Genomic DNA, 25,674 nt, shown 5'->3' with positions numbered 1-25,674 from the left:
CCAAAGAACACACTTATTTCTCTAACTGGGTTAGAATAACACTAATGCATGCCTGAAGGGCTTTTAATCTTCAAGAAGTTATATCCAATTAGTTATGGAACTATAAAAAAGAACAATGAATACCCAGCTGGATGTGAATAAGGAATCAGTAACCAAATGCATTTATAAATAGTTGAATCGGGAATAAGTAACTGGTTACTTATTCCTTATTCAGTCGGTAACTGGTTACGTATTCCTTATTGAATCGGGAATAAGGAATAAGTAACCAACTTGACGTCAATTTTATACTGGCCGCCATGTATAGCCAATCTTGCTTTGACGAAGGGCATGAAACCCCAAAATAATAATAACAACTACATGGCTCGAAATAAAACATCAAGATATTATTCAAAGATTCAAAGAAAAAGTATCAAATAAGCACTGTAACTCATATACAAAGCTATTTAATAACGGAAATATGCAAGTTTTAGCAAAGAGCATTTTTTATTACTAAATATTTAATGTAAAACCAAATGTAGAATGCTCCGATCCGATCCAGATTTTTCGATTCATTTATGATATCAAGCAATTATCTTAGATCCTGGTGTGCCTAAGCATTATGTGACGGGAGATCTGGGACTATGCTATATGAATTCGGTTTAGTGTTAAAATAAATTAGTATAACTTGCTACCACATGCACACACCTTCAGTGATGTAAGATCACATAATCAAATAATCAAAATTTAAACACATTCTTTCGTGTTCATGCATTCAGGTACAAATATAAACACGTACACTTTTGAATATATTACATGATGAAAACAGTTATTCCTGTATCAAAGTTCTCGAAAGTTAAAGTCAAAAGAAAAGATTAGGAACTCACTAGCGATTGTCGACACACTGTCTACATTATCAAATAATTTCTCACCTTTCATCTCACATTTAATGGGATGTCCCCCACCCATTTCTCTCTCTCTCTCTCTCTCTCTCTTTATATATATATATATATATATATATATATATATATATATATATATATATATATATATATATATATATATATATATATATATATATATGTATGTGTGTGTGTGTGTGTGTGTGTGTGTATGCATGTGTGTGGGCGGGTGGGTAGGTGGGTGTGTGCAATAAAGAGACAACATTAAAATGAAAACTCAACATGATGTGGCAACTAATAAAATACATAATAACATATTCAAAGATGATGCCATTTCAAATCTCTAACATAGTGATTATCTCCTTAAAGCTATACAATTAACAAACGAGTATGAAAGATATATGATAATGAACAATTACATGTATATCAATGTCTTTTGATATCGAAATATCATTCTAGTTAATGGATACAGCTAATTAACATAATGAGAGTGATAGCTATATTGACAAAAGCCGATATAAAATAGATATAGCGTGTCACCAAAGAAGTAGTACATCAGCGATCTGCTGGTACAAATTAGACCAGAGAATTACAATGAAATGCGCGTGCAGTGATCTTTCGAGTCTTTCCAACCTTTATATTCCTGGATAGACTTGGGATCCTTTGCTCCATTGCTACCTACCCTATTGTTTAAAATTACAGCTGAGTTGTATTGAAATCTAGAGTACTATCGATGAAACCTAATGCAACAAAAAATTCGTTTTCTCTTCCTTTTCCGCTAAAGACCCATCAATATTCGCTTGGTGTTATTTTTTTTCACAGTAGTTTTGTTTCACAGGTCATGAAGGAGAACATATTTAAAATTCAGTTTCTAAGTCAAGGCCTTTCTTAATTTTCTTCAACTGTTTGGTCTCTATGTTAATCTGAGTCTGTACTGAGGAAAGTTTCTCAGAGAAAACGCTCGCCAACTTCATCTTTTCCTCCTCTGTCAGCCAGTACCAGAGTGAGCGCTTGTCGTGTAACAGTGATCTCTCGAGTTTGGCATCCTTCATCAAACGTGTGATGTTCGTGCACGAAGGACGTCGTAATCCCGGAGGAAGATTTTTTCTTTTCTCGACACTTTTACACTAAACAGAAAAACAAACATATTTACCATGTTATAATCTTAAATTAATTTTTAATCGGGCTCAGAAATTTGTATTTCATTAATTTTACGGTGTTCGTGCATCCTTGCAAACGCAGTTCCACTTTGACTGTGAGGAACACTTATCAATGCGGAAAGACGCTTTACTCCTCTATCCCACCGTCGTATGTTTACTTGGTGATGTAAATAGAAATTTCAAATTACATGAACATGTATTTCTGTTTTGCTTCAAATCTAAAAACCAATTTTCATGAGGGGAAACAGCTACCTTTAAAAATTAGATGATCGAATGTATATTAGATAGTGGTATAATTACAAGTTTGCAAATGAAACAATCAGTAGGAGCATAAGAAAAGGTTTAAAATCGAAGGAGAAATGTGAACTCTCCAGTTCTTTCATTGCAAAGTTGACATAAGCAGAGGAATATCGCGGTGTCTTAAATTAACGAGGATCTATTGGAGTCGAATGGGATAACGACACAACCTTATGTAAAGCTTTAGAAACGAATGCCGATTAAAATAGCTTATTTATATCTGCGAGAAACTTCCTACATGATCACTTTTTGATATGGTGATGATATTTATACGACACTTACTGGCTTCAAAAGTTTTTTTCCCGCCTTATAGAGCTTGTGAGCTTCAATCTCCAACAAACAAACCGCTTTCCACGCAGCCTTTTCTTCAAGTCCAACAGGAGCTGAAAATCAAACGTTTCCTTTACAGACCTGTATAGATATTGTTCTATTGATATAGAAGAAGAAGAAGCGCGCGCGTTTGTGTGTGTGTGTGTGTGTGTGTGTGTGTGTGTGTGTGTGTGTGTGATTTGGACATTTAACATAGCTTTAACATTCAGTCATACCGCTTCGATGTCTGCAGTGTGGCAGTTTTTTTATAGTCATGTCTAGCACTGTGAAGCATCATGTCCTACCCAGTCACATTATCCTGAATCCAGGCCGTCCAGTCCTAACACTAACGTCTTAATGTCGAGTGCCAAGCGAGGCAGATCTTAGTACCGTTTACAAGCATTTGGCATGACTCCACCAAGGTTCGAAGCTCCGACCTCCCGCACCCGAGGCAGACGCTCTAACCACTAGGCCACCGGAGTGGCCAATACGAAGAAGAAGAAGGAGAAGGAGAAGGAGGAGAAGAAGAAGAAGAAGAAGAAGATGATGATGATGATGATGATGATGATGATGATGATGATGATAATGAAGATAAAACAAAAACAAAACGGTGAACAATAATAAGACGAAGACCAAGACCAATATGAACAAAAATAACCCAAACTGCAAGAAAGTTCTAAACAAGACAAAGGAAAAGAACAGCAAGAAGAAGAGGAAGCCGAATTCCTTATTCGTATATGTCCAAACTTCAATTTAATTGTTTGGTACAATTAACATTATAGAAAACTTGTTAAAATGCATATTTGAAATCAAAAGATCAATTTAAATTCTTAAATAACAAATTTTGGAACCAAAAATAAGTAAATTTAGAAATTAATTGCACACACTTTCTTGTGTATAAACCATCCAGATGTAAATGCAAATGCAACCCTACATACCTAGCTACGTACATACATACATACATACATACATCTTCCTCTTCATTCCATGAAAACACAAAGTCACCTTTAGAAGTCTCAATAAAAGGCACGAATCCATAACTAATAGGTTTTGTTGTTTGCTCTTTATGTCGACTAGCACCACGAACATTCCAGCGCATGCGCCCTTCCAATAATTTTAGCAGTTTGAGAGCTTCTATTAGCCCCTCGCTTCCTTTATATTTTCGGATCTCTGTAAGTGAGGCTGACAAAGTGGAAAGCATGATCACCTAAAAAACCGAAAAGAGAAATCACGTGCACAATTAAACGTAATGGATGTACATAAATATGCTTGATCTCTTTCATATAAATTCTCAGAATCTGACTGGCCAATCGTATCATTCCGTACACCCTATCTCCGACGACAAACTAGGAATTCCGCAGGTCATTAACGTGGAAAATACCATAGTTCGCTCAGGTTAAGAAACTTAATTTATATTAGCGCGTAGAAATAAATAAGAATCTTTCACTGACATTTACAGTCTTATCTGTAATGTTTATAAAAATTAGTTCAAACATGACTGGCTCTACAGAGACAGTTTAGCTTTTCAAGTCGAGTGAGAGGCATTGCTTCGCAAACATATAAGCAACCGTCATGTTAGACACTATTAATGATAGTCTTTCGTGTCCTTATTTTTCAAAAAAAAACAAATGGGGATATAATGATTTGCATAACGGATGAAAATATTCCATCCCATTCCATTTTATTTCACCATGAACCGAACAATTTGGAATCTTCCATTTTGTCTGCAAAAACATCGAATAACAAATAGGAACGAGACCGTAAAACTCGATGCATTACTAGTACGGCATGTGTAATTGCCACATATAATTACGTCAGTAGGTCTTTATTATTCTAGAGTTTTGGCCACTTTTATAATTCAATATATTTTCAAATGTGTCATTAATGTTCTTTGTTTTAATGAAAAACTTTTTCCTTCAAGTGGAAGTCATCCAATTTAGCAATTACTTTCTCCCTTAATTGAAAGTCATCCAATCAAACAATAATCACTTTCTTCCTTAATTGAACGTCATCCAATTAAAAATATATCGCTCTCTTCCTTAACAGAAAGTGATCCAGTTAATCAGTTACCGCTTTCTCCTTCAAGCAAAGGTCATGACGACCGCATTCGTCAGAATACATTTCTGATATATTACCGATTCGATGGTTTAGCAGACGACAACTTTCTTCTTTAAAGAGGAACTGGTCGTGAATTTAAAATGAAAGTATTTTTTTTTTCAGTTTTCCATAATTTCTTCTTCCTTGTTAATACACGTAGTCATAGTAAATACGTTTACAATAAACGTAGTAAAATATATTCGCTACGTAACTGCATAATATGATAATATGGCTGCATCCTCGAATTCTGGCCTTCTCAAAAATCCAACGTGCATGATGTCGATGCTTTTGTAATTTCTCTTAAGTGAACTAGTTACTAGCTTTCAGCAGTTCGTGCTTTATCCTGTCTGACAAACTGAAGAAGAACCCGTCAGGTTACGATGACGAAGCAAAACTATCGATGTTGACATCTCATACATTCAGAGTTTTCCTCTGCTAAATTTTCAAATCGGTAATAAATCAGAAATGATACCCAGCACATATATTTTACAGGAGCACATGTTCAAGAAAGGTATTTATTATTTGTCCAGCCGTTCATAAATTTGTAGATAACTGCGGAAAGGCTGAACCGTAGTGATAAAACAAAAACTTTACCATTATTTTCTTCGGGATTCCAGCTACTTTGGCGATGATCTCCAAATTCCGTGACGGTGAAAATGAATCCATGTGAAAATCCGCTGCGAATTCTGCTTGTTTGCTGCTAGAAAACTGCGTTTGTACCAGAATGACCTCCAATCCACCATGTCCAATGTGATTGAGGTAAAAACTGTCCTCCGTATAATGAGAGAAAACTTCGTGTCTCCTTTCCTCCCTGTCCTTAACTAAATTATCGACTTTTGTTCGGTAGAACTCCTTGTACACGTGAGTTACGTGCTTCTTGGAGAACGTCACCAACTTTGATATTTCCGTCTGAAAAAGATGATAATATTTAACTGAAAATGAGAGACAGACAGATAGACAGACAGAGAAATTATTTCGTATTAGCTATGCTAAGTGGGATCTTTGATAATCAAATAATTTGATGTTGAATGGATAAATTGGTGATAAAACACTTGCATCAAACCTCTTCTGTCGCAAGTATCATCATCACTTTAAGCATGTTCCCCAACTCCCTTAAGCCGTAAGTTGTCTGGTAGATGGATAGATAGACACCCACCAGGGACATAGCAAATCAGTTCCAGAGAGCCGTAGTTCGAGCGAACTATGTTTACCCGATTCGGCCCCGATCCCGTCTGTAGGCTTGATGAGGCTGTACCCTACTTCAAAGCCATGCAGTATCAAGGCCATTTAAGACAGACCAACGTGGGTGGTATAAAAAAAGGCAGACAGATATAGCTCTAAAATAATATCAAATAATCTGGAAGTTCTAGTTGCACTACAAAATACAGAGAGAAAAAGCTCATTTTTTGGACCCGGTTTTTTTCCACCCAAAATTCGCTCGAGATCGGAATGCGATTTTGTGTCCGGATTTTAGACCTTTTGGCCTCAGATCTAAGGCATACCGGTCTTAACTGCACACAGACAGGTGAACCTTTGCAAAAACTAGGATAAGGTGGGCATTTGGAATAAATTGCGGTCTCCATACGAAAATGATGGGTCTATTAAGCAAAAAAAAGAACTCCAACTTTTACCCTTCTGCTCATGCGCAAGCAAAATAACCAATGGAAATTGATGTTTCTCATGGATAATCTGTTGAAAACTGCTGTATTACGATGTATTCAGAAATAGCACCCCAAATCTCGTTCATACGCACATTTCAGGCAAAAACGACAAAAACCTCTGGGGCCGAATGAGTTAATATAATCATACATTTTCTGCATTGTTTTGAATCAAGCTTGAGTCATGCTATGTGTTGATGGTGTTCGGAACCTAATGTATAATTCATGCACAATTTGTAAACTTGGATATTTAAATCATTATCGAATTACAACATATATGGTATTTACCTCAACACATTCGCCGTCGTTCAGAATGCCGATGTAAGACACAGCTCTGCCTTCACAGAGACCTATGATGTCAAGCAGCTCACTCGCGTTTGTTACTAGTGACATCTGTGTATATTCTTCTCTTGCATATGAACCTTGCCCCTGGTTTCCGGCAGAAAAGGAACTGAAAATATTTTTAAAAATCCATGGAAATAATTCAACATTGGTTCAGTAATTTCACTACAATGTGAGCAATTCATTACTTTTCTCTGTATTATTTATCTATCTCAGGTGTTTTTCAGATCTAAAAGTGTTGAAACATTGCCTTACATTTCAAATTCTCATGCGACCATTATTCGATAACGACATTAAGATTTAATTTCGTAAAGCATTTATAAGTGCCCACGTAATCAAAAGACGTACCCCTCAATATAATAAAGAATTGTTTTGTTTTGGTTAATGAATGAAAACTACCTAATACTAAATTGCATTTTATGTTGCCTGTAGTAAAGTTAAACATGTTTTATACCTAAGCCTTTCCATTTTGGACACACAATGAAGAAGAAAAATTACATCCTTTATGCAAGTGTGGTTTCAACAAACTTTGTTAACTGAAACTCCCTTTTTCAAAGTTAATATTCATGTATGCGTAAGCTTTTGGCATCTGTACTAGAAGTATTCACTATATCAATATCAGATCAAGATTTATAGTTGCAAACTAATGATCATAAGACATTCACCACGTGTATTGTTGGAGAAACGAACAATCACTTCAAAAAAGACTTTAGATACGAAGTAAACTCTCATCATTAGCAATTCATTGTGAGAAAACATTCAAACCGTATAATCTATTGATTAAAATAGCACTGTCTCTTCATGTTAAAACAGAGTTATAGTTTACCTGCATCATTTTATAAAAGTGCATATACGTATATGCTTTCTCTGTATAATCTAAGACCGCAGACTATGATCATTTTCCTCGAGACACAGATGACGCCAAGGCCAATTGCCGCCATTAGAATGAACATAAGGGTTATCCGGTCATTCTGTTTTCGGAAAAAAGTGATTTTGCTCTTAACAAAACATGCAGGCGAGTTTAGAAAGCTCATTTACTATACTGCCATCTAGAATTGCTTATATTGTTATTTATATAAAAAGTTATAGTAGATGATGACATATAATAATACTGTTTTTGCTACCTACAAGCTTGACAACGTACGTATTTATACAGCTTGAAGTCTTAGCATAAATAGCCGTCGAAAAGCCTGGTCCCCCACAGGGTTGACCACTCTGTCATAGGATTTGGGCTGGAGCCAAACCGAAAATCTCAAGTAGTTAGGAGGTCGGCCTACATTTTGACTGAACACGGCCCCCGAGGTAAGCAGAATTTGGAGGGCTAAGTGAAACAAATAACTTACAGTAAGTCTTAAATAAGCCTCCAAGGCAGTTCACATGGAGACCTGGTGCAGTACGAAAAAGCGATTCCGAAATGTTCCAAAGCTGATTATTTATATTATTTATATAGAACTAGAAGTCTTAGCATAGATAGTTGTCGAAAGGCCTGGTGTCTCACAGGGTTGACCACTCTGTCACAAGATTTTGTCTGGAGCCAAACCGAAAATCCAGAGTAGTTAGGAGATCGGCTTACATTTTGACTGAACATGGCTCTCGAGGTCAGTAGAAGTTGGAGGGCTAAGTGAAACAAATGACTTAAGATAAGTCTTAAATCAGCCTCCAAGGCAGTTCACTTGGAGACCGGGTGAAGTACGAAAAAGCGATTACGAAATGTTCCAAAGCTGCCATGGAAACTAAAAGATATTTCAGGTCTAGCACGCGATACGAGCACATATTTTCTGGAGAAAAAAAATTTCTTGCGCGCTTAATGGATTCCTTTCATTATGTTACCTTCGAAAGGTCCGCATATTGACGATGCCTATTCTAGCACTTACAAACAAATGTACAATGTTGTATAAAATAGGTGTTCATACAAGCCAACCCGACAAAATGGGATATTTTAGAATCAAGATAATGAAAGCACATCGCGGACTCATACCAGAAGATTTCGTAATCGAACACTTAAATGGTAATGCGACGCACAACTAGTCTGGAAAATCTCGTGTTAGTGACCCAACAAGAAAATTGCAAGATAGTTAATATATGAGATGAAAGCAGCTTTAACCGTCCGTGACCAGTAGCTATGCCAACTTTAAAAGCAGAAGAACAAAAGAGATCGCCACCAAGGCAAAAGCATGAAAATTGCTAGGTTCAAATCGCAGCTTCATCTACATTTGCTGTACATGCAATATAAAAACATTTTATTAAAATGGCAATAACGCCCGCTATAACGCTTGTAATATATTTTGTACATACTATTTAGCACTGTTTTTCGTTTTGCCCCAAATCATCTTGACATCATCAAATATTTGGTGCCATGTCATCTAATTTAGTTTTATAACGGCCGTAAGCCAGCGTGCTGACACATCCTTTTGGATATATCGTTTGTAAACGTCGACGGAGAGATTAATTTTATTTAACGTTATTGTAAATATGACATAGATGTCCAATCTTAAAGAAGTCATCTTAGATATTTTTCCGCACCTGTTCCTTGAACTTGTCTGTGAGTTTTATTGCAGGCACCATAGTTTTACGACACGCAGTACTTTCATCGCGAATGCAAGTAGAAAAAAAACAATTTTGTCTCGCACTGCAAATAAGTCGTCGTAAATATTCAGAAACCTAATTCCAAATGAGAATTCGTATATGGCTTAGTCGTCATAGTTCTTCTTAAATGTATTATAAAGAAAGTCAGGCATTAAATACCATGAAAGCTCGAGTACAGTAAACCCAACATAAATTTTATATTATTATTCTCATATGGATCGCGACCAAATTATAATAAACTATCTTTATCGAGCCAATGTCAGGGTCTGCCACTACCTTCTCACACCACACTATGTCATATATTAGTTACATAATTATGCTAACTCTATTCCTGATGTTTTCCATAACCTTTCCAATTACAGAATATTTCATCATCTTGAAAACAAACTCAAAATCATTTTATTTGCAGCTGCTTGTTTGTTCGTACTAAAGTCAATATAAGACCGCAGCAAATCTATTTGCTTTAATTTCACGACGCGGTGAATTCTGATTAGCTGAGGTCCTAAGTATATGCACTGTGTCAGCCTTTTATAGTGAATAACGTAACGAGTCTTGTTGAAGCAAAAATGTAATTAGATAAGGCATTATACAATTTTATATGTGTTTTCAAAGGAAATTAGTACTGCATCATCTACCTTCACGCCTTTTTGGTGAAAGACAATACTTATTGTGTGTGTCGTGTAGCTCAACAGGATATGTGAGATCCACCACAAAAACGTTACCTGTATCGTGAAATGTTTTTTCGTTACAGTTCGTTGCTTGCATCCAACAAAGTATTTCCACAGAAGTTTCTGTGATAAAAGCCAACTATAATTATTATTCGTCTCTTGATGCGTAAAATATTTTGGCTTCTTGCGTCATATCGTAGCGACACATATATCTATTAACGGCTACAGCGTATAACTTTGAAATGACAGAAATTCCACCATGGACTCTTATACACGTCAATATCAGCGAGCAATCCCAGTTGAATTTTTGCCATCGTGAGCTCTGCGACTCAAGATAGCCCCAATCGAGAATAATACCAGCCAGGATATAAGCTGTAATATTACAAGCAGATGTCTTGAATGTTTTCAAACACGTAAACAATCAATAGGACGTATGGGTTCAAAACATGATAGCGGCATACAACTTTTATTCCAAACATCGACATGTGACATGCCGATGATCGCTGACTTTTCCTTCGACAAGTGGCTGCTGGTAAGTCCAGCACAAGTAGACATCATGAAGTTACCTCTGTCGTCTGCAGGGCCCGGAAGAGTCTGATGCAGTGAGGACATGGATGTACAGGTTGCTGACTGTAAGTTGCGGAATCAATGTTTCTGGATATTCGCAGATCAGGTTTCTCAGCTGCGTTCACCAGTTTGTTTGTTTGTTTTTTTTTCGCTCAAAGGCTGCCACACAGGCATTAACTTGACTGCGCCAAGCAGATCGATCAGAAGAGACACTCTCCCAGCTGTCAGGGTAAATGCCTAATTTCTTCAGCGAGGCTTTGAGGGTGTCCTTTAACCCTTTTTTGACCACCGTGAGATCTCTTGCCTTGCTGTAGCTCCCCACAGAAGACATTCTTAGGTAGCCGTTCTATCGGCATGCCAACATGGCCAGCCCATCGGAGTTACGCCTAGTACAGAATGGTGTGGATGCTTGTCATGCCAGCCTGAGTGGGCACATCATTGTTCGGTACCTTGTCCTGCCATCTGATTTTCGTTAGTTTTCTAAGTAGATGGAATACGATTAACACAACTAACGTCTCCTACCAGGATCTGTATAAAATGTTCCCTACATTTTTGCCGCGTCTAGTTTTATAGGTATACTTTGAGTATTGTTGATATAGACGACTTGTTATCGTAGTCACAAGGGACGTGTTCCTGATATTTTAATGTGTCAGGGTTAGTATGCCGCAATCTGTGTTTAATAATGGTACGAACAATGACTAAAAATCAGCATAAATTTTAAATAGCACATGACGTAAGTTTTCACATTTTGACATTATTTTCCCGATGCATGCTAGATCTCCCTACCTAGGACGGTAGTCAGTATCTAGCGTGATCAATAAGAAGTAATTCTTTGGGGAAAAACGTGGAGACACAATCTGCAATACTAATTTTGCCACTGTACTGATTTTATTGACGACACGTCTGATTTGAGAATATTTGTCCAAATGTAGTCGCAGTCCTTGATGTTATTATGCAGATAGAGTAAATCGACATCGAACTAACATGCCACTGAATATATATGCAGAAGGTATATCTTTTCGATGTCACTAACACCAACTATATATGCACATACCAGACCATACTCCATCACGACTAAGCACGCATCACCAAAAAAAATGATGCGAGTGAATCGGTGTTACATGCACTCGTGCGTGGGAGACACACTCACATGACGACCTAATAATTAATTCTCATCTATCTACACAGTCATTCCGCATTCCTATGAAAGAAATCAAGGTATATAGGATTACTTACTGAGAATTATAAATATACACCAGACAGAACGAAAATTGCTATCTCTGGATTATATTGAAGAATGCTTGATAATAGTAGACATAATTAATATTTAATACAAATAATACTATTATACAGGTTAGAGAATTTTTAATTCGTACTCTACGGATATTCGAACCCACGTCCGCGGGTAAATTCGCGGACCTGGGTTCGAGTCTCCGTAGAGTTTATCCGCAACATCTTTGTTCAAATCCTCATTTTGTTTTAACCGTGGTTTTAGCCACATCTGTATTTTACGTTTTCCTGCTGGCTGCACCTCAGTAAGTGTCAACTGAAATTTCATTTCAGGACTTTTGTGAAATTTTACAATGTTTTCAAGTATTTATGCCAGATGCAAGAAGGTGTCTTCGATATAGAAATAGTATCTAACAAAATATATTACTTCATTTGATACAATGTATGACTCCAATGAAAACAAATCTGTCATTGTTCGTGACTACGACGAATAAATTACATAGAGAACGCTTAATTACACACCGGGAAATATCTCATTTTAAATAAGTTGGCATGCGTTAACTAGTCATATGAACAAATAACGTGATACGTTCATCAAACTAAACTTGTCAGGACGACATACATTTATTGGGCTTGATTACACGTTTCGAAACACTTTTCTGGCGCTAGGTGTGTAAAATAAGGCTGTAAAGCGCAAGGGCGTAGTTAGCAAAAAAAAATATTAGACGAATACGAAAGAATGTATCTTTCACTAGATAACTACATTCGTCAAATAAGTATAATTTCTCTGTAGTGCTGACAGTGTAGAAATAATAGTTGATTGTAGGGTGTGAAAGAAATGTTGCGGATACTTCTTGCTAACGAAATGTTCCTGAGATACGCTCGCCACTAAGGTCTGCCATCTTAGGAACAGCACCACGGTGCCGTCATACTGGAATTGCAGACTAAACGTGTGATCACAAGGACCCTTTGCTTGCTGAACGCAATCAATAATACCCTATCATTAGCCAAAGGTGGCAGCGTCCTGAATTCTAGTAAAATTATTTTGCACGGAAGTGTGGAACCAGATCACATGCGCCACCAGCACCATGGAGTGGCTACAGGGCAAGGACGCCTTTTTTTTTTCTTTTTTTTTTAAACCTTGCGCTGCAAACAAATAAAATATGACTCCTTTTCCTTCCTGCAACTGTTTTCTTATCTTGTCGTGCTGGTACGTTGCCACCATAAGCTTGTCTATGTTAGACGACAAAAGTTGTTCGGAAAGCCTGATCGACAGGTGTAGACAAACTTGTCGGATCCAAAGCCGTAAGGAAAGTTAAGATTGGGGGGTGGGGGTGAACCGCGAAATTTAGATAATTGTTTTGTTGATAATTTTCATGTTTGATCTTTGCCTGTAGTGTTTCTTGTACTGGTTTTTGGAAGCGTAAAAAGGTGCTGTCCCAGGCGCAGTTGATTGCTTCCAGGTGTTCCGCCGTCTTAACTGATTGATGTTGCGTTGGCATTAAATTAACAAACAATGTCAGCATCATGTGTAAAAAAAAATATCTGTCGTTACAACAGCAAAAGCATGCTAGTTTTAGCGCAGCAGCACTTGCTGAACTAACTAATTATGATGTATACAACTTCATTGGAATACCTGCCATCGATTCTTATGGGTCTTCCATGTGTTTTGAAATATCAAAATAAAATATGGGATACAAACTGACCAATCCTTTCGGTGATAGTTGAGTTAAACTGAAAACATCTTCATTATTACTACATAGCTTCCTGAAGCGTAAAGTACGCTCTGGCATAATGTTTATTTTGATGTAGTATATTTAAAATTGATTTCACGGTCGGAAGACTGTGCTACTGACTCTGACTTTAATGCGAGTCAAACCAATGTTATGAAGCACGTGGCTGTTTGTTTCCTGACCTTTATCTCGTGCTTCAAGTTGAAATACTACAACAATATGTCCTGGCACCTCGCAATGTGTTTGTTCGGCATGTCAGGGACAACTGAGCTGGTACAAATGTTAACCTTTCCTACACGCGAAGCTGCTCGAAGTAAAGATTAGTTCTACAGCTAGAAAGTAAGTTATCTCATTCTAGCGTGTGATAAATTGGGGACGTGACCTTTGACATCCAAAAGAAATAGCTTACTAAAAATGAATTGTCCGTCGTCTAACCCTGCTTGGCTATGCTTGTAGGTGATAGGATCAGCTCGTTGCAGAATCAGTGGGTGCTAGACGCCGCCGAATATAGTATCTCTAGCAAGATAACATTCAAGTACAGAACTAAAGGCAGCATCATGCAAAATTGGTTGTGACCGTCCTTGTCACCACCCCGCACAGCAAACCCGATACTGTAGCCAGGATTTTCAGAATTAATAAACGCATTAGTTATGGCAGCACGAATGACACCAGCAGGTCGGTCCTGATATGACAGAATTAGCGTCGATAAGAACCTCAGTACCATGCTTAAATATAATGCTTACCGCTGCTCTTTATACCAACCTTATTTGTTTCAGCGCTTTTGCCGTAGTCACTCATCATTGAAATTAAATTAATAATGGTACTGAAAGCAGCATATAGTTCCAAATTCCTTCAACTGTTTGATTAATAAATTGATATCGCGTCCGTCTTGAATAACTCCAGCTATGTTTTGCCAAAATTATATTTGCATTTCCTGGTAAATCAGCAGGCGAGCAGAAGCTGTCTGCAAACATCCTCTGACCTCAAGAAAAGCTTTATGATGAAGAAAGTAAACCTCCTCAACTCTCGTGTCACTTCATCTTGTACCAGCTTTATTCATTTGATGCGAGTCCCTTTTCATGAATTCCAATTACTCGTATTATGCAGTAGATCCACCAATAAGAGACTCGTCAAAGAGCTTACAATACTTAGGAGATTATATAGAGAGCACAATTATACCACTGTGTTACATAAAACTTCATTTTAGACCAGAATCCATCAGCATATTTAATCAGTTAGACAATGATGCAGGTTATGATCACTTACCGAGCTGGATCATAATTTCTTGACCGCGTGTTGATGACATCGTTTTGGCTGCAGTGGTTATAACTCTCTCAGCCTCTTTCATTGGCTTGATTTCTCTAATAGCCTTTTTGACGTCTGGTGTTGGCGAAATGTTTTCTGTGATCTGTTTACATGCCAAACTCGCTGCAGCTGTAACGGTCCTCTTTGCAAACATCAGATTACCTTTTGATTTTGCTATGCCTGGCAACACACAAGCTATCGAATCAAATATTGATCTTTAAAAATCCTACACTGATTTTCTTGCACTTAATCGGTGTTGTCTAAAAATTATTAACGTGAATTACAAAATTACATCTTGTGTTAACAATGATAGTAAAATGTTACACGCTCATTATTTAAATTCACGTCGTTTCTTCATTGGTCTGTAATAGAGGTAGCGACTTCTCGTGAACTATACACATTGTTAATAGGACAGTGAATAAGCGAAGTGATCCAGGTGGCGCATTATGAATACAGTTGGGTTTTTTCAAACTTGAATGAGGCCGCCTCGTGTGTCATATGATGTTCCTGCTGCTGAACAATTTATTTATAAGCTGATTACTTCGCCGACGTAAACATAACCTATTGTATTATTTATTTGCTGAATTCAAGCAGAAGACATCGGCAGATATTGGGAGCCATCCCTGAGCGTACTTCTTGTTTGGTTGTAGAATAATTTGGTGCAATAAGTATGTTGTCTGCAACACGGAATCTCTCCTCCATCATTCTCTTTATTTCACTTGCTTTATCAACAACATTATAGGCGTCAGTAATTATAGTTAGCAGAGTTCCTACGTTATCTGCTGAGGTAAAATCCCTGACTATTGTTATTCTCTATCACGCTTTGAAATAAATTCAATTTTTCAAAATACATTAGAGCAATATCATAGCGCGTCGATAGGCTTACTTTATCTGCCTGCCAAATTACTTCCGTTGCCCTGTGCCAACCTCCACTCCAGGAGACGAGTCGGTGACGTGACTATATTAAATCATTGCACACAACGTTGTATTACGAATCATTAAGTAAACTTCGCTTAAGCAAGCCATCTAGTATTTTTGAGACATTGTTTTAAAGTTATGTACCAAAGTTGCCAGATTGCTTACTAGCTGCTTGCAATTTTAGTAGTGCGTCACGCTCTGGTGAATTTTATGGTGTTTGATTCCAGTGCTAGTTGTCCCATTTTTTGTTTCTTTTTTGTCTTAGAGGCTTCCTAATATATTCATTTACTGCAAGTTGATGTGCTTTTAAAGGACTCCACTTCATTATATTTTCCTATCCAGTAGTTTTCTAGTATCACTACTGGCGGCGACGAAGTTGCTACCTGAAGAGGTATGTAGTCAATTGTTTTAGCGGCCGTACTCGTATGTTGCTCTCGATGCCTTTTTTGCATGTTGCTTAAAATCCTTTTTCAGCTCATTCGTTGTTTTCAAGTGTCGCATAATCAGGAAATGTTCGCGTTATGTTTTACCCACTTCCTGTTAACTTTAGCCATTATATTTCTTGCCGCTTCAAAATTTGTAAGTACGCCGTTTTCTGGCACTTGTCTTAGTAATTGGTCGTTTTCAGATAACAGTTCAATACCATCATCTACTGCAACAATAATGCTCTTCATTTCGTAAGAGAACTGTGCTACCTCATAAACCTCTGCAGACAATTTCTCAGAAAGCTGTATTATATCTCTCTCGTACGGCTCTTGACTTTAAAGTATAGTATCTTCATATGGTCACAAAACCTTTGTAGGTATATCTTGCTTCCTTTCATATGGTGTCATGTCCTGCTCTTATTTGTTAGTAATTGCCTTACATATATTTAATGCCACCTCGCGATGAAATAATTCTTTTCCAATTTTCTGGGAGAACGCGACCGTGTAGTTGCTCCGGCTCTACGTACTTCCTCATACCAGAAGGTTTACTCTGCCGCTCCTATACTCTGAGAAACATTATACTGTGTTTTCAAGAATATTACCTATCTCAAAAATTCCGTCTGGTAAATAAAACTCGTCAAAGCCAAGCCAATACATTTCAGGGACCTCTTTTGCATTAACAAGGAATACCATAAAATAAGGTTTCTTTCTAACTATAACCCCGAGATAACACTGCTTAAATTTGGCAACATCTATCCTACGACAACGGTCACGCGCAATTTAATCAGTATCGCGGTTGTCCAAGCCAGAAAATAAAACAACACAGCCCTTATTGTGCCTTATATATTTTTTAGACGAGATAGCAAGAAAAACTGTAGACTGAAATGAAAAATAAAAATGTATTGCTGTCATGAGAAAATAAAATGCTGACTCTGAACTTAAAATGTTGGTGCCTTCTTCACAGGCCTTAACAAAATGAGATAATGATTTTTCACCATAAGGTTTTTTATAACCTACTTCTAGTACACGTCTGGAGTGTCTCAGTTCCATAGGGACCTATGTGAAAAAATCAAAGTGCTCCATATTTTCGTTTGACGTTCAGAAAGTTATTTTCGAGCGTACTTGACTTACATGCATGTGCTATTTAAAGATTTTATTGCTTGTACTTATAGGTCATGTCTTACATATTCCAGCGTATTGGAAATAGTACTTTAGTGTTGTGTGCGCAATCATATGCTGCCATCATTCTCGCAAAGTCAAAGCCATTCATTTTTATCTTGCTTCAGTTTTCCTTTCTCTAATTCAGATACATTTAGCCGCAAGCTAGATATTTTGTCCGAGCATGGAAACTGTACATGATCTTAAAACTCTTCTAAGGCAGGACATATATTAGTTTACGTTCAACATATTTTCTTAGTGATGTAATTGATCGTAGTGGCGATGTAATCCAGTTGTTCGTGAAAGCTAGTAATCACGTAGTTGTGTTCCTAATACAAATCTTTCTTCAGAAAAAAATGATAACTCTGGTTTAGTAAATTAGTCTAAGCCAGCAAAATCATTTTAGTCACTAAACATCCTATTATACCAACAGCGATCTGATCCTTCTCATATCGGTCATAGTCTCTCTTATGACATTTGTTTCTTGTACTCTGATAAAAGCGTTGAACCAGCGAGCACTGTGGAAACATCGTGTCTTCAAGTAGACTGTATGGTGCTATGAAAGAAACAATCTAAACTAGGTAGCATTAGCGGCAATTATAATCAGCCTACTCGCTCATATCTCAAACAAAAGGACACTTAAATCTCAGAAGCAAAATTTTCTCGCCGTCTGCTATGTAGCCCACTGGACGAATCTGCAGTAATCGATGTTTCTTAAGCAGGTATCATTGCCATCAACATTTTCGCTGGTAGTGATCCGAATATAATGTCTGATCTAATACTCAAATCGCATTCCCCAAAGACATGGAAAGGTTACCAAGCTTTTTCTAGCTATGCCAGCAATCACATACCAATAAATATGGCCAGCTCAGAGCATACTAGTCCATTATTACACTATAGTATTTCTTCAATTCCATCATAAATATATGGTAGCAGCCATTATGCGTCGGGGGAAAAAAATATTTTTTTTGGTGGGGTGGAGGGTGGTAGGTGGTCCCCAAGCCTGGTGATCCTATATTGGCCATAACTATATTACTTATTTCACTTCTTATATCAGCTTTGTAATATCTCTGAATCGCTATTTCGTACTGCACCTGGTCTCCAGAGGAAAGTTTACTGTTTCCAGTAGGCTTCTACCTTCCAGCGACTTCAGAGGTTTGACCGTACCTACTGTTCTAGAATCCCGTTTGGCTTCAACCCGAATGCCAAGACAGAGCATCGGACCCTGTGACAATAAAAGTAAGCTTTGTTTCAACTTTTTGGGGAAATTTGTTTATATTATCTTCCCAACAACACACGCGGAGTCCGTCTTATGAAGATTATTTTGTAATTCTCTCTCTCTCTCTCTCTCTGTTTGTATATATATATATATATATATATATATATATATATATATATATATATACCGGTACATATGTATGCGCGTGTGATTTGGACTTTTTAACGTAGCTTTAACAACTTTTCAGTCATATCGCTACGATGTCTGCAGTGTGGCCGTTTGTAGTGATATCTAGCACTGGGGCATCATGCCGCAGACATATAGCATGATGTCTCACCCAGTCATATTATCCTGACACCAGGATGACCAGTCCTAACACTAACCTCTTATTGCTGAGCGCCAAGCGAGGCATCTATTAGAATAATTTTTGTAAGTCTTTGGTATGATTCGACCGGGGATCAAACCCATGAACTCCCGCATCCGAGGCGGACGCTCTAACGACTTGGCCACCGGAGCGGTTGGTACTTATATATATATATCCCTGACATTGTCTTTAAATTTCTTGCTTAGTATGCATCGAATATCAAATTTACATGAAGAAAGAACTAGGAGTATTCCAAATATTACAGCAATGCTTACTTTCAGAGATGTACAAAACGAAAGGGTGTCACGTATAGAAATTTTTTTTTATATCCATCCATAGATATCATCATACCATGTCTCTAGCACGACTTTGCCACTATGGTACCGGACCATTCTGGAAGGACAACTGCCGAGTGCAAGAGGAGTCTGGAACTTTCGGATGTATTCATACGCGTTCAGGTCCAATCTCTCGGCTTCGGATACGCTAAAATTGAGAAAAAGCAAGGGTACTGAATTCATTAATCAACTTAAACACATAAATAATATGTCATGGGTTCAATCATTTTCTCCTACTAATGTATTTTTGAACTTTCTTATAGTTAATCATCACTGAGATTAAAGACTGAGACGAATAATGAAAGGTAGGGAGATATACCGTACCAGAGTACTAAAATTAGACATATGATGATCGTACCTTACAATTTCAGCATATTCAGCAACAAAGTAGAAGATATATGACTTTAAATAACTGTTACACAAGACTGTTAATATTTCACGCCGATGCCACTGCGAGAGCCAAGTGAGAAAACCCTAGCATATCAGGATACAGACATCAGGTGCATAGCAATATTCGCCAAAGATTTATTTTGTATACAGCAGCTGTAATGCTTTCAAGAAACTGGCAAACAAAATCTTAAAACTGAGGACGCAAACGCCGTCTCTGAAAGAAAGCTATTCCCTTGTCTTGTCAAAGATAGACCATAAAATGGTATGATATTCTTTTTGCAGGATGTTATTACTATCGTTAAAATCAATTGTAGCAATCACGTCTTGATTTCCTTCATCACTTAAACATTCTTTCACAATATTTAATGTAAGCGTTAATTGAAACACATTTATTTTCTAAAGAGAGCAGTGGTTGACCTTAAAACTTCCCGCAAACAAGCTGTTTCGCACTGATTTACCTACAAACATGTACGGTTTCTTGAGTGTAAATTCCAGTCGAAAAGGTCGTTGTTGTGAACGTTTGTTTTTAAAAAGTCTTATTCTCGTTATTTTTTTCTGCAGAGTAAATCAATTTTGAATAAAAACTGAACCGATAACTATTTCATTAGTTTTTGTTTGTCACGATATATCTTATAGAAAAAGTGGACTTTAAATTTGCACCTGTTAACATTTGTATCATTGCGCAATGTATCTGCAGTTCGCAATTCGGACGCTGCGTATTGCAATTATCATGGACGTCTTAACCTCTGTTCTTTGATAACTAAAACGTGTTTTAAAAAACTTTTTGCAATTTACGGTGAATCTTTCAGTGTAAACCTTACTTTTTATCCCCTATCTGAAGGAAAAGAAACGTTCAATGTTCACTTGTTTGAAAGTTACGTAACAATACGCCATTTTTAGGTCTACTCTCATTTTTCATTCAGAAATGTGACGAACGAGTCCTTCATTTTACATCAGTGTAGGAGATGAAAATTCCACCCAAGGAATCAAAAGTGTGCGTCAGATATTTGGATAAGCCCCGCTTATAACGTAAAATTATGGCCTTCCGGTGGCATTTAATATCCTGCACCGATGCATATGAAAGATTGTATTAGATTCACCTGCAGACAGACACTTTATATAAGTTTTTCTTCCGTATATATATATATATATATATATATATATATATATATATATATATATATATATATATATATCTGTGTGTGTGTGTGTGTGTGATACTGTCAGGTGTGATTTTAAAATTTTAAAATTTGACTTGTTGACCTCCACACAACCAATTTTTATTTTAATGCTTTACTGTCAATTCAACCACAGAAATGCTAACAATGATCATCAAGTTCCCTGATCGTCTATCTCTGATCCCCGACAAATACAGGGGATACTACCGTGAACAAAAATTAACCAAAAGTCGACGCCGGAAGGACGGGCCTTATGATCTTCGTGTTTCGCCGACTAAGATATTCGTCGGAACAGGCAATAAAATGTGTAAAATATTCTGCCAGAAGATTATCTCTCTTAGAACCCAAGCTGCATAACTTAACTACATATGCAGCAGAACGATACTTCACCTGTTCCAGGTTGTTTAATAGCAACCAGCAGGTGCCCGATGATTCCTCAAAGCATCGTTGAAATTGTTACCGTGTATAAGCATATCAATTCTCCCTTTCATTGCAATCGGACAGTGATTGCAGCAGTGATCCAGTGCATGTATTGGCCTTCAAACGATTCACCCTGCCTTACCCCTTCATTAAAACTGCTTATAATATTATATTCATGCTAACGTTTTCAATTAAGCAAATGCCAATGTTGTGAGTAGCTGGTACTGTTTATTAATGTTAAAGTTGTTCTCGTGCAGCAGCTTTGATAGAACATGTGATGTAAGCATTCGGCAGCGATTGATAACAGTGTAATCTAGACATAGATAAACCTGATAGTAGCAACCATCCATGGCAAAGGGGTAAACTGGCATTTGTATATAGGTGACCTCTGCTTGCTGGTTCATCTTACTTCTTGAACAATACATAAGGCACTGAATATTATTATTATTATTATTATTATTATTAGCAGTAGTAGTAGTAGTAGTATGATTATTATTGCAGGCAGGTGGCGAATGGCATTATTTTCCCCATTTCACTGTATAAATTTATCATTCATAAATTCTGGTGAAAAGGGGTTTATTCCAACTCTGTCTGTATCTCTTCATACAGTACCATTTGACATAGATAAACCTTAACGAGTTGCACTGTTAGATTTTCCTATACTGCATCTGGAGTCAGCTGTGTCAGAAGAAACGAACCATTGTTGAAAGCATGAATGTAGTAGTATTTGACGACACCTCATCACAGTGGCATCACTAGGGGGTTGCGGGAGGTGGCAGACGCACTTGGTGACACAATCAGAGGGGGTGACACCAAAATGTCTATAAAATTTACTAAGGATTATGTTAGGTCTGTTACTGGGTGACACCAAACCTAGTGACGCCACTGCCTCATCACAATAGTGACTGTGCGGTGCCAACTAAAGGTAAAGCTCGAAAACTGTGTTTTAGAAAAACCAAAACAATAAAAGTAGATTTCATATATATGTAGAAGCTAAATCCTTCAAATAGATGTAAACATGTAAGTGCAACCATGAAAACTATAAATAGTTAAGATGTTGCAAAAGGGGGATTACTCCAAGAACAACTGTCTAAGCAATGTTGTGACCTTATTCAAATTCTTTAAATAACAACACAGTGTAGTGACTATCCAAATTAAGTTGGATTAACACATTGTCTTGATTATGTTGAATATGGTCAAGACAAACGAATTTCAATGGCATGTCATTACCAAAACAATGTCTCTGGTTGAACAGCAAAACGCTTCAAGTGACTGCTTTAAGAAATAATGATTTATTTTGTTGGTGTTTGAATTATTACTATCAATACAGTACAGTTAGGAATACCCAAAATGCTATCGGAAAGGGAGACCCCACAAAAACAAGATCAAGTTTGGGTTTGCTTTAAGTTTTCAAGTTCGCCGGCAATAACAACTAGTGTAAAACAAATCGTGTTCTTCAAGTAATTCCGACCCTTCAGGTAGGTTGTTGGAGTTGTCGAAATTATAATGTATTCACTTTGGGAAGCCCAGTCAAATTCAACTGCGTGCAGAACAAATTTCGCGTTGCTGCACTGAAATCGAATATCATTCTACTGACGAGGAAAGTGTATGTGCGTGTGTATTGTGTGTGTGCGCTTTTGATTTTTAACGCAGCTTTTAAAACATTCCAGTCATATCGCTATGATGTCCGTCTGCAATGTGGAAGTTTATAGTGATGTCTATTACTGTGGCATCATGCTGCAGACACGTAGCATCATGTCCCACCCAGTTGCATTATCCTGACACCAGGTCAACCAATCCTAATACTAACATCTTAATGCTGAGCGCCACGCGAAGTAGCTTATAGTACCATTTTTATAAGTCTTTGTTATTATTCTTCTTGGGTTCCTACCCGCGACCACCCGCATCCGAAGCGGACGCTGGATGGAGGAAGAAAACATACTTGAACACGTCAAAATTTGTGGTGCTTGCTGTCACTGCTAACTTTCTCTTCATTATTTATCGAACAGTACTTATTTATTATGATACATAAATCTATGTGTTGATCAAGTAATAATAACAAGATGCTCGAAACAAGGTAATATACATATATATATATATATATATATATATATATATATATAGTGTGTGTGTGTGTGTGTGCGTGCCTGTGATTTTGTCATCCAGTATGTCGTTATATTTCTAACCAGAACTAAGCTCATTCGCCCACCGCTTCTTTCTGGTGTAGTATATGCGATCAACAGGTGTTGGAGACCCTCAGTTCAGGAATCTCTTGTGGGCCACCGTATACATTTGTATAATTTCACCCTTTTACTAAATAATCTGTTAATAAACCAAAATGAAAGCTCTTCGGAACAAAAAATGTCCATCCTTAGCTTAAAAAAGCAAACATTTCTCATTATACGCCTGGTGTGCATAACGCCGAGATTACTGATTTTAACATCGGGCCAGTCTTTAACCAATGCATATATCTAGACATATATGTCCGTAATGGGTTCAGATAGAATCTAGCGCTGCTGCCGAGTTTTGGCAATGAAACATGAAATAACGCACTGACTAAACCGATCTGTAATGTTGCGTAGAGATATCAACGGGCTAGCCTAATTGTTTAGTGGTGTAGACAAGTAGATAAACATTATGTCAGCATACTATTCTCTCCCAGTTTATGTTGAACATGAACGAGATTCGAGAAGCAGGCTATTAAATTTACATTTGTATATAGGTCTTTTATGGTCCTTTTTTGTGTTACTTTATTACGAATTCATCATTTAGAAAACAACAAGTCCATACTATTTCAGAGAGAGAGAGAGAGAGAGAGAGAGGGAGAGAGAGAGAGATGCCATGTGAAAAATATATCCATGCTTGAGAAACCATCGATAATTTAAGTAAACACATACTCAAAAATGTAATAGACATTTAAGTCAACAGCGCGTCTAAAATGTCCGTAAAAGAATGGGTCTGCGTTGTTTTAAATCAAAACATGTTACATCATCAACGAACTGACCTAGAAAGAACATACATAAATTCGTCAGTTTAAAAAAAATAAGATGATAAAAACATGATAAACGCAGACTGTGTACTCACAAAACTAGTACTCACCTATGCATGAAAACTAAGATGACACCGGAAATTAACAAATGAAACCCCATTGTCCTTTCGACGATGAAAATATGATGTTAATCCAGACTAGATCCCTAATCCCTCTTGTCTATGTCTTGAGAAGCGGGCGTCAAGCTTCACCGATAACCGTATCTATAATAAACTGTTCTTCAGACCCCAGGCGTCCTGACAAACTGCTGAGTGATAATCTCGAAAGCACTTATTTAGAGAGGGTTCTTTGATATTGATGCCCTGGAATTATGTCTTATCCGTATTATGCGCTAAGATTCTACAGACTTGATGAAATTCAATCCAATGCCCTTTTCTTGCAGTCCGTTCGATTTCTGTGAATAAACACGGGCATCGTTTCATGGAAGAAACAAAAACAATTATGAAACAAAAATAGCGATTCTGTGTTAGCTGCACACGCAAGCAACTTATGAATTAACTCCTTCCAAAAGGCTAAAAGGACGTTGACTATTTGCAGACGTTATAATATCATAATGAACGAAGACATGCATGTGTTTAATATTTTATATTATAATTTCTAAAATATATAAACTACAAGAAAATAATTTGAAAATAATGTTATTTAAGAGGAAAATACACAGATAGATAGATAGATAGATAGATAGATAGATAGATAGATAGATAGATAGATAGATAGATGGATGGATGGATGGATGAATGGATTGATGGCTGGATGGAAGGATAAATGGATGGGTGGGTGGGTGGGTGGTGGACGGACGGACATACAGACAGACGGGAAGACAGACAGAGAGATAGATAGATAGGTAGATAGATAGATAGATATTCTTTGTCATTTATCATTTCTAAATTTTATATTAACATATTCGAAAATTTACTCGAAATGTACTTACCTTTTATACCTTGAGGGACTAGACTGTATTGACTGTTGATTTTAACCAATGGCTTCAGTCTAATGACTGTCCACATGTGCTGTAGATTCGGGAGTGTATTCGGCTTATGAATGGAAGTATGCAAATAATTGATGACGTCAATACGGTTTGCATTGAGAGTTTTCTGGCATTATTTCAAAGATACGCTCCCATGGAAGTATATACCAGACGATTTTGGGGTCAGTATCGTGTTAGTGTTCAACTTATTTAATCTTGATAATAAATCAAGTTCTCCTCTTCGGAAATCGGATACTTTCTGAGGCCTGAGTAAGGGCAATTTTCACGTGATGTTCGCGTTTAATTGGCTAACACAGCTCCATATGAATCTGCGCCCAGGTTGTAACTCAGGAAATCCCACATCTTTATTTAGTTTCATTTGACAGAAACTAGACTTTTTATGTCAATTGCGCAATCGGAA

General features: G+C 37.2%; 1 protein-coding gene across 2 annotated transcripts; it reads right to left on the bottom strand.

Annotated features, from left to right (window-relative positions):
• Positions 1–427: 427 nt before the first annotated feature.
• Positions 428–25,367, bottom strand: LOC149799439 (uncharacterized). Of its 2 annotated transcripts, XM_089958784.1 has the most exons (8): positions 25,218–25,367; positions 24,337–24,680; positions 19,266–19,397; positions 6,688–6,850; positions 5,336–5,650; positions 3,650–3,851; positions 2,618–2,718; positions 428–2,005 (listed from the first exon to the last, which is right to left on the bottom strand). In XM_089958784.1, exons 2-8 carry the CDS (start codon positions 24,384–24,386, stop codon positions 1,736–1,738), a joined length of 1,233 nt encoding a protein of 410 aa, XP_089814910.1. In that variant the 5' UTR covers positions 24,387–24,680; positions 25,218–25,367; the 3' UTR covers positions 428–1,735. The 2 variants fall into 2 exon arrangements, with proteins under 2 accessions (XP_089814910.1, XP_089814911.1); XM_089958785.1 differs by lacking the exons at positions 19,266–19,397; positions 24,337–24,680; positions 25,218–25,367 and adding an exon at positions 18,426–18,565.
• Positions 25,368–25,674: the final 307 nt, after the last annotated feature.

This window comes from Sinohyriopsis cumingii, chromosome 5, assembly GCF_028554795.1.
Source record: "Sinohyriopsis cumingii isolate HCF-2022 chromosome 5, ASM2855479v2, whole genome shotgun sequence".
Lineage (NCBI taxonomy): Eukaryota > Metazoa > Mollusca > Bivalvia > Unionida > Unionidae > Sinohyriopsis > Sinohyriopsis cumingii.
Note: the sequence above shows the minus strand (reverse complement) of the source record. Positions and strands in the feature narration are given on the sequence as shown.

What these genes read in the sequence shown, in the direction of transcription:
- LOC149799439 (XM_089958784.1), bottom strand. Translation starts at nt 24,386, where the DNA reads ATGGGGTTTCATTTGTTAATTTCCGGTGTCATCTTAGTTTTCATGCAT. An exon ending in AAAGTCGTGCTAGAGACATG is followed by an intron (nt 6,851 to 19,265) that starts GTATGATGATAT and finishes AAATATTTTCAG; the next exon opens with TTCCTTTTCTGCCGGAAACC. An exon ending in GAAAAAAACTTTTGAAGCCA is followed by an intron (nt 2,006 to 2,617) that starts GTAAGTGTCGTA and finishes TTTTCTGTTTAG; the next exon opens with TGTAAAAGTGTCGAGAAAAG.